The 10693-nt window shown below is 42.8% G+C and overlaps 1 protein-coding gene across 1 annotated transcript in view; it reads right to left on the bottom strand.

Annotated features, from left to right (window-relative positions):
* Positions 1–10019, bottom strand: part of LOC132899240 (CLIP-associating protein 1-like) — a 233637-nt gene extending 223618 nt beyond the window's left edge. Inside the window, exons 1-2 of the mRNA XM_060940986.1 lie at positions 9911–10019; positions 2407–2892 (exon numbers count right to left, since the gene is read on the bottom strand). Of these exons, the coding sequence (XP_060796969.1) occupies positions 2407–2601 (195 nt within the window). The 5' untranslated portion in view covers positions 2602–2892; positions 9911–10019. The remainder of the gene's footprint in view (positions 1–2406; positions 2893–9910) is intronic.
* Positions 10020–10693: the final 674 nt, after the last annotated feature.

Raw genomic sequence — 10693 nt, forward strand, 5'->3', positions numbered from 1 at the left:
AGCTGAGCATGCACCAGAAGGCATGTAAATTTCAAAATTCTAGGGGGGCATGCCCGCAGACTCCTAGTATTAGCACGCCTTTGGCTTCGCTGCCACAAATTCTAGAGCCACCTGCTACTACTATTATTTTTATTTTTTAGCCAGCTACTTCAGCTTTTCTGGAGAACTCCATTTCCACATGCACAATACAAAGAGAACTCACAGAATTAGGACTAAACAGCTGTGTGGCCATAAGAAAACCACTCGTTAGTGAGACTAATCAGAAGAAAAGGCTTCAATTTGCTCAGGAGTATAAAGGTTGGACTCTGGAATAATTGAACAAGGTCGTGTGGTTTGAGGTGTCCACATTTACCCTATTCCAGAACCATGGGTACATCAGGGCAGGCTTGTAGTACTCAAGTCCAGAACTCGGACTCGAGTCCGACTCGTGCCCTAATTTTAAGGACTCACGACTTGACTTGAGCACTGGTGACTTGAACTCGTGCATTAACTGCATTCGGACTCAAATTGGAGACAAGGACTCGGATTTTTTCCTTTTGCAACATGCCATAATTTAGTATATTCATATCTACATTAATTTTGTACCAATTTCGTGCAAGAGTGTCACACCTGCACACCTTGGCGCATGCATCAGATAGACTCTCGGGCGCTCTGGACAGTGCGTGCGACAAGCGGACTCTCGCGTGCACGCAATAAACGACTCGCACCTGCACAGGATTAAGGCACAATCAGCGCGCTTATATAAAAACTGTGAAAACACACTTACTTCGCGAAGTATTGAGTTGTGTTACTGACATATTACCGAGCCTTATTTCCTTGTTTGGTTTCCTGAGCCCTGGTTTCCTGTTTCTCATCTTTGATTCAGCCGAGTCTACGATAGCCTGTTTGTGCCTCACTCGACTCGACCTATTGCCTGTTTCACTGTTTTATATGATTTTGCCGGCCATTCTGGATTGTTTACCTGTCTTTGCTTGTATTAATAAACACGCCTTCTGCACTTACATCCATCTCACAACCATCTCTGACAGAATACTTTGCACTCTCTGACAGAGAATGCACATTCACCTGTTCATACATCATGTGCAGGAACAAACTAACGTTAATGACGCTAAAACAACCACCATCAAATGGTGCGATTGGAGTCTTGTTCTCGGACTCAACTCAGTGTTTTGTTTTTTTTTTTTAACGACTTGGACTTGAACATTGGGGACTCAAGACTGGACTTGGACTCGAGGTTTAGTGACTCGACTACAACACTGGATCAGGGTAAGAAAGGAAGCGCATGAAACGATGCATCAATCATGCATAGTGGCCACTGTACAAGCTTCTTGAGGCAGGGTTATGATCTGGGGTTACTTCAGTTGGTCAGGTTGAGACTCAGCAACGTTATGGGGCAATAAAATGAATTCAGCTGATGACCTGAATGACCAAATTATCACATCAGTGGGTTCCCCCCCACCTTCTTCTCTGATGGTACGGCCATAAAATTAGGGCTCAAATTGTGAAAGAGTTGTTCAGAAAGCGTGAGGAACCATTTCATATGAATTGGCCACCACAGAGTCCTGACCTTAACCCCACTAAAAGTCTTTGGGATGTTCTGGAGAGGAATTTACAGAGTGGTTCGATTCTCAGGTCATCAATACAAGATCTTGGCAAAAAATGGATGCGACTCTGGATGGAAATGAACGTTGTGATGCTGCATAAGGTTGTCAAAACAGTGTGATGGTGAATGTGGACCATAAAGCTAAAGGTGGTTAAATGAAATATTAGCGTATACATTTTTTTTTGGCCGGGCAGTGTACATCATTAATTAATTTGTTTTATTAAAATCATAATATTGTGGGATGTCCTCAATAATCAACAACGGTATGATGGGATACCCTGATGCAAAGTGGAGTTATTACTACCGCCCCCAAGTTGATTATTTTCCAATAACAGCACGGCTTGAAGCATTTGATAGTTTTCGTATAGACCCATTTTCCAACAGTTAGACTTTTTATTAAGAATGACATTGTACTGGTAAAAAAAAAAAATTCAGAGATTTAACTTGAAATAAATTTGGGACATGTGTTTTATATATAAAATTAGTCAACTCCAGAAGCAAGAACTCTTAAAACAGCATTATGACCCTGAACCAGAAGCTGCTGATGAGACAAAACACCACAAGTCTGCCAGAAAGCCCCAGTGTGTAAATATGTAAGTGAGCTCCATCTTCCCTTTCCAGGAAGGAAAGTAGGTGCTCTTATTGCCTAAATCAATAGCCATTTTGATCTTAATCATGCGCTGCATTTCTGCTAAGGTGTGAAATCCAAATACCACTTAGCTGAGTCTACCTCCATGTGCAGTGTGTGAGCATTTATCAGGCTCAAATGACAATTTTTAATAAAGCAAGATCATTTTATTCACCTTGAAGTTGCTTGAGTTGACCCATGAAGTGGCCAGGCCATCGACCATCCTGTCGAGCATGGTCTGATCGTGCTCCAGGTCATGTGACTTCTGCCGGTCCAGAATGTAGTCTATGATCTCCTGTCCGACTTGGAGTCGCCGTCCCAAGTCTTTCTGCATCACCTGTCCCACAATATGTTCCATATTGGCCTCCATGTTTCCTTAAGATCAAACCAGTTATAGACCAGAACTTGCATAAAAAAAGGCAACCAGACGCAGTAATTAGTAACAGCAATGTGCAAAAATGGGACTTTATTCCAAAAAGGTTCTCCCTTTATTTACAGGCCAGTGGCACGTGGGCACCATATGTGAACTCAGAGCGATTACAGCGAATAGTTCAAACAGTGGTAATGGAAAGACTTCAGGGCTTCATCTGTGATTGAGAACGAATGTGACATCGGTTCCCCACATTCTTCTGCAGATCGACTCACAGTCCTCCGAGGAAAACTGAAACAGAATACAGAGTGATTTAGCTTTTATAAGGACAAGGTGTGCAAGTATTTACTCCTAACGCAGGTTTCAACATGCATTCTAGTAACAAAGAATTTAAGGAAAAAAAAAAAAAAAAAAACCTTACACACAAATATGAACATAATAAAAATGTGCCAGCAATGGCATTATGTTACTGATATAAATGGCATTTACAGTTAAAGATGAATAATTAACATACATGTTGCATTTATGAATAAAGTATCTGATACACATTAAAAACATTTCTAAAAGAAAATATTTGTTAATAAACACAGTGCTGGCTAGGAATGAGCCATATAAAAGTAGAGAAAAACAGTATACACCGATCACGCATAACATTAAAACCACTGACAGGTGACGTGAATTACATTGATTCTCTCATTACAATGGCACCTGTCAAAGGGTGGAATATATAGATAGTTTTCACATGACGTCACAGAGTTGGGGATTCCCTAGTGGCGGCCATCTTGCGGGTCAAGCTTACCATACGGGTGACTGAGCACACATTGTAACGCGCGAGTACAAAGTCTTCAAAAGAACCCAAGCAGGCTATTTAAAGCTAGCAATGGTGCACACCTGTTGTATTCACGGCTGTCGTAATAGGTCAGATGACGTCAAGCGGAGCTTTTATGGAATTCCCACTGTACGGGAGCACGAAGGCGAGCAAACAAACTCAGCATACAAAGGAGAAATCTATGGCTTGCGAGAATCAACCGCAAGGATTATCAGCCTTCCAAACACAGCAAAGTCTGCTCCGATCATTTTATAAGTGGTAAGTTGTTTAAATAAACAATCAATTGTGTTTAAGTTTGTTTTTGGAAACCAAAACATCATGTGAACACTCTCTGGAGAATGCCTAACTGGAACCGCTGAGTGTACGTTTACATTGTAATGTACACTTAATATCGCTCGTTTGTCACGTTTCTATTTGAAGCTTGTCACTTCACTCACGCAAGGGTCATTTTTGAAAAACATTTGAGGTCTATTCTGTATGATTTGATTTGTGTTTGGGATGCAAACAGCGCGCCTTTTGGCGGATGCCGCCTGAATTGCGCAGATCCGATTTTTTTGGGGGGAGGGGGGCGTTGGAGTGTCTGATTATAATTTCAAAGTAAATTCTGTATTAAAATTACTAAATAAGCAAATCCGTTACAGTCCATGAAACAGGAAGTATAAGGATGAGAAAAAAAAAACTGTTTAAATCAGAAAGCTGCGCACATTTGCGCAGCCCGAGCGGTGTGCAGGACTGCGCAAATGTGCGCAGTTTTGCGATTTAAACTGTTTTTTTTCTCATCCTTATACTTCCCGTTTCATGGACTGTAACGGATTTGCTTATTTAGTAATTTTAATACAGAATTTACTTTGAAATTATAATCAGACACTCCAACGCCCCCCCTAAAAAAAAAAATCGGATCTGCGCGATTCAGGAGGCATCCGCCAAAAGGCGCGCACTGTGAATATATAAAGTTGTATATATCAGACAGCCTTTAAAGTTTGATGAAGTCAGTTTCAGGCTTTGGAGCAGGCTTTGGCAGCCCTGCATAGTCACTTGAAAATGCATCTTTGTCCACTTCGTAGGGGTTAATTCCCCCAATCAAGGCCAGTTTGGCTGCATACCGTTGTCGTGAGATGTCGTCTAATGTATCTATAGACTTCTGTTTGCTTGATTTTGCCGACATTGATCTTTATTTTAGAAAACTGACTATATAACTTCATAAATTCCTCCGAGATAACATAGCCGGTAGTGGCGATTCCGTTTTGTTTGCCCCGCAAGATGGCAGCTGGGGGGGGCGTTCCCCGGAATGCCGTGACGTCAGTGAAAACTATCTATTAGGCAGCAAGAGAACAGTCCGCTCACTATTGGGCATATAATGATGACTGGGTCTGATCATCTCCAAAATGACACATCTTGTGGGGTGTTCCCGGTATGCAGTGGTTAGTACCTACCAAAAATGGTCCAAGGAAGGACAACGGGTGAACCAGCAACAAACTGCTGAAAAAGTTAATGTTGACATCTTTCTGTTTTAGCCAGCATTAACTTTTTCAGCAGTTTGTTCTACAGTAGCTCTTCTGTGGGATTAGACCATAGGCTAGCCATCGTGCCCCATATGAATCAATGAGCCTTCAACATTCATGACCCTGTCATCAGTTCACCAGTTGTCCATCCTTGGACCACTTTTAGTAGGTACTAATTACTGCATGCCAGAAACACCCCACAAGATGTGCCATTTTGGTGATGCTCAGACCCAGTCATCTTCGCATCACAATTTGGTCCTTGTCAAAGTCACTCAGATCCTTACACTTGCCCATTTTTCCTGCTTCCAACACATCAACTTCAAGAACTGACTGTTCTCTTACTGTCTAATATACTTACTATATTAGAAATACTACATATCATTATATGCCCAATAGTGAATGCAATTCACTTCACCGGTCAGTGTTTTTAATGTTATGGGCGACCAATGTATTCACAGGGGCTTGTATGGCAATATCTTGCACACAGTCCAGATCTAATCATTGAGATGTTGATATCTGTAAGGAGTCTTTTTTTTTTTAAACATGTACATAAGGAGCCTCCAGTGTCAGCAATTTGCAACGGTGGGAAAATTTTCCCACCTCTGGGAAATGCTCAAAACAGAGGACTTTGGCCTTTGAGGTTTTTCAGTAATGCCCAGGTCAGACAGCAGAAAGACGCATGCTGCAACCGGTCGGGTAGCAACCGATCGCAGGTGGACGCAGGTGTTTTGCGTCAAATCCTTCGTTGTGGTCAGACGTATTGCAAGACGCAGAGTTTTTAAGCTGTTACGACAGGACGCAACTAGACGCAGCACACAGAAAACCTTAAAAAAAATATATAAAGCCATAAGACTGCTCGGGCGGCACGGTGGTGTAGTGGTTAGCGCTGTCGCCTCACAGCAAGAAGGTCCTGGGTTCGAGCCCCGGGGCCGGCGAGGGCCTTTCTGTGTGGAGTTTGCATGTTCTCCCCATGTCCGCGTGGGTTTCCTCCGGGTGCTCCGGTTTCCCCCCACAGTCCAAAGACATGCAGGTTAGGTTAACTGGTGACTCTAAATTGACCATAGGTGTGAATGTGAGTGTGAATGGTTGTCTGTGTCTATGTGTCAGCCCTGTGATGACCTGGCGACTTGTCCAGGGTGTACCCCGCCTTTCGCCCGTAGTCAGCTGGGATAGGCTCCAGCTTGCCTGCGACCCTGTAGAAGGATAAAGCGGCTAGAGATAATGAGATGAGATAAGACTGCTCACAGGTTGTTGTAAGCTATTTGCAGGTGCAGTCTGTGTGTATCTGCAATGCCTTGCAGCCATCTCTAAAGACTTATCTTCCCTGCGTCAGCCTGCGATTGGTCGTTCAAGCGTTGCATGACCGCCTACCTCTACATGCATCAACCTATTTGCACCGATTGGAAGCAAATTGCAGCTGAAATGCGAACAGATGGTGATTCACTTGCGTCAACCTGCCTCTACTAAAGACCCTCTGCAACACACTGCCACTATCTGTGTCATCGTGCGTTGACGCAAGACCAGTCTTGCGTCTACCTACGATTTTGTTATCGCAGGTAGACGCAAGTAGTTGAAAACTAGTTGCAGCCTGCCGTCTGACCTGAGCATAACATGACAAACTGCATTTCTCATCTCATCTCATCATCTCTAGCCACTTTATCCTGTTCTACAGGGTCGCAGGCAAGCTGGAGCCTATCCCAGCTGACTACGGGCGAAAGGCGGGGTACACCCTGGACAAGTCGCCAGGTCATCACAGGGCTGACACATAGACACAGACAACCATTCACACTCACATTCACACCTACGGTCAATTTAGAGTCACCAGTTAACCTAACCTGCATGTCTTTGGACTGTGGGGGAAACCGGAGCACCCGGAGGAAACCCACGCGGACACGGGGAGAACATGCAAACTCCGCACAGAAAGGCCCTCACCGGCCACGGGGCTCGAACCCGGACCTTCTTGCTGTGAGGTGACAGCGCTAACCACTACACCACCACCATGCCGCCCACAAACTGCATTTTCCCCCCAATTAAATACTAACCATACACTTGAAAACAATGAAAATACTTTTAAAATACTCAAGTCTGACACCCTTTCATGTCTCAAGACAACGTGTTATTAGTCACAGAGTTATGCTGGCCTGACACCAAATGACTTTTCAAGGGATTATCCATGATTTTGTAAAGACTTGGGATCTTGCAGGGTCACTATTTGCATAAGCCAAGACTAAAGATAACATTAAAAACACGGTTGATTTTACTGGAAAGAAAACGACCAATTTAAGACAGCTATCCTGACCACCTTACACCAAACGATCAAGATGACAGAAGCATGTCCCAACTCGTGCAAAACTTGTGATTTTAGTGCAACATTGGAAGTTTGTCTGCGATATTGAAATGACTGAAAAAGTAATTTGGTTCAAGTCCAGCATAACTAAGTGTATTGCTTTTAAGATGCACGTGATAATTACTACCTTGTCTCATAGATGTTTCACACCATTAAATGAGACTATAAAGTGATAAATAGTCCAAGTAACCCTCACTGCATGACCAAAAATTCAGGAGGGTGGAGTCAGACCTGATCCAGCTTCTCCTACCTGTGTGAAGTCGAACCAAAAGATCAAGGGGTAGAGACAACTCGGCGTGTTTAAGGCTGGATAAATAAGTTTGAAGTTTCATGTTGGAAAGAGACTTGTGGGTTAGGGGTAGGGTTTTTGAAAGAGTTGGGTCAGGTCCAAATCCACCCCCTGGTCGTTTGGTTCTGCAGCAAGAACTCTCTTTAAAAAAAAAAAAATCCCATACCATTCTTTGAGAAAGAAAACATTTTAAATTAGATCACTGTTGTATAAGAAGAAAAAAAAAAAAAAAAAAACACCACTTCAGGACATACCATTATTGGGAAATAAACAAACAACTTCAGGAAATCACACTCCCCTACACCGTTCATTATTTTTCTATAATAACATGAGCTGGTGTAGTTTATTCCTTACTTAAAGGTAAGAAGAAAAAAAAGACTATGTTTAATATTATCAAAAACATATTTAAGTTGCCCAGTTTGCCATATCACCTATAGGGCGGCACGGTGGTTAGTGGTTAGCACGGTCGCCTCACAGCAAGAAGGTCCTGGGTTTGAATCCAGCGGCCGGCGAGGGCCTTTCTGTGTGGAGTTTGCATGTGCTCCCCGTGTCTGCGTGGGTTTCCTCCACAATCCAAAGACATGCAGGTTAGGTTAATATGGGACGGCCTTGGGCTGAGGTGCCCTTGAGCGAGGCATCTAACTCCCAACTGCTCCCCGGGCGCCGTTAGCATGGCTGCCCACTGCTCTGGGTATGTGTGCTCATTGCTCACATGTGTTAAATGCAGAGAGGAAATTTCACAAGTTGTGCTTTCTTTCTTATATTGAGCTCAGAAACAAAACTTTGCAATGACTGAAGACAATTGAAAAACAAAAATAATCTTTTAATCCTCACCGACACCTAACCGATCATGCACATGACCAGAATTTTAATAAAACGTCACTTTTGCACTATTCCGCACTACCTCATCTTAACAGCTGCTAGTTTGTTTATACTGCTTATTTCATGTTTACCTGCTATACCTCAAGTGCCCTTGTCTGTTTTGTTTATTTGAACCAGTGTGTGTATGTATGAGTGTTTAGTCTACATCTAGTTCAAATCTAGAGTGTTTATACTGTTTATATTGTCTGAGTGTTTAGTCTATGTCTTGTTCTCATCTAGTGTTTATACTGTTTATTTATACTGTTTATATTGTTTGAGTGTTTAGTCTATTGGCCCTTTTCCACTACGCTTTTTCAGCTCACTTCAGCCCGACACGGCTCATGTTACCTCCAGGGCTGCTCTTTGCTCCGTTTTCAATGAGAACTTCCCGTTGAATGCTTTCAATACAGCATCTACCGCTGTGTCAAAGGCTTGCCGCTGCTCCATGTTCGTAATGTTTCTAGTGAATGAAGCGCTTCCGGCATAGATTCTGTAAACAATCTATGGCTTCCGGTCGCAGTTCTACTACGTCACTGCCTTGAACACGCCTCTACCCAGGGCCGTTGGAGATGCTCAAAGTTGATTGGCTCCCGATTTTTCAGGAGCTTGGAAGAGCTGGAGATAGCTTGCCTTGCCAGACTAAGTTCGCAACAGGCCCCCCGTGTTGTGTCACACTTAGGATGGGCGGGCCCAGGCTAATATGTACCTGATATTTTACTGATCCGTTGCCCATGTGGATGCGATATTTAAAAAAAAAAAAAATTCTTGTTGCCATTGTCGTGTGGATGTAGCCTTAGAGGAATTAAAATCTGGACACAGCTGTCTAAAGAAGAACAATTCAGTACGAAAAAGTTACAACTTCAGTCAAATAAGTTTAAAACACAAGGCTGTAGGATAAAATGATTAATTTGATATTTCTCATAACACAAGCATGCTGTGGTCAGTGACTGGGTCTAGCCAAACACAGTGTACTAATAAAGCAGCACTGAAAAACTCAATATAGTTTCAGAGAAGTGAAAGATTACTAAAAGTGCCTACTGATCCTAACAAGCTGTACTTGAAAATGAAATAAATGCAGACCTCTACTTGCCTGCAGTTGACTCCTTGTTAGAGATGTTTACACCAGGCATATGATTTAAAATGCAATTCAGGTTTGTTTTGGTGCAAAATCTTTATAAATTCAGCTCATGCACCCATCATATGTTGAATTTATTGGGCTTTATAGATATATAACGTCCAGTACTAACCACGATCATTTAAATTTAAATACAGTATACTCAGAAACTGCCAGTGTGATATCAAGAACTCATGCAGTTAGCTGCAAAGGAATTGCTAGCCAACTTGCTAGCTAGCTGCAGGGGGGGGGGGGACTATTTTCATTGGTTAGCTTTGTTTCAGCTAACTTAAAAAATCATTTCTGACCATTAACGGAGCGAATCAGTTCCTTCCAGAAAAAATGATAACAGATATCAAAGACATACCTGCCATATCAGTCCTCTGCACTGGGCATCACTGGGTTTGTTGATGATCAGCTATTTCTGCAGCACTGCTCATCTCCGCCCCAAAGCGCCCGTTTGGAAATAAAGGCTAAACTGCGCATGCGCCAGTAGTAGCGCGTTTGCACCACTGCTTGCACGCGTTATTTTTTCCCCCTGAATTGGCGCAAATCCCGCCTCCTGCACTCCGATTGGCTGCGAGGTTCGTACACACAAACATTTCTCTGATTGGATAGTTCACCGCTTTGTGAATATGAACGAGCCAATCCTAGCAAACAAGGCGGAACCTTTCAGGATGACGTTCTAGCTTATGAAATAGTGCCCTCTACCGCCAGAAAAGGGTTCGGTGCATTTATGGAGGTAATGAAAGCTGAGCAATGTGTAAAAATCAGTCACTGAAGTCCATCTCATCTCATTATCTCTAGCCGCTTTATCCTGTTCTACAGGGTCGCAGGCAAGCTGGAGCCTATCCCAGCTGACGACACCCTGGACAAGTCGCCAGGTCATCACAGGGCTGACATACAGTGGTGCTTGAAAGTTTGTGAACCCTTTAGAATTTTCTATATTTCTGCATAAATGTGACCTAAAACATCATCAGATTTTCACACAAGTCCTAAAAGTAGATAAAGAGAACCCAGTTAAACAAATGAGACAAAAATATTATACTTGGCCATTTATTTATTGAGGAAAATGATCCAATATTACATATCTGTGAGTGGCAAAAGTATGTGAACCTTTGCTTTCAGTATCTGGTGTCACCCCCTTGTG

The sequence above is a fragment of the Neoarius graeffei genome, chromosome 15 (assembly GCF_027579695.1).
Source record: "Neoarius graeffei isolate fNeoGra1 chromosome 15, fNeoGra1.pri, whole genome shotgun sequence".
NCBI lineage: Eukaryota > Metazoa > Chordata > Actinopteri > Siluriformes > Ariidae > Neoarius > Neoarius graeffei.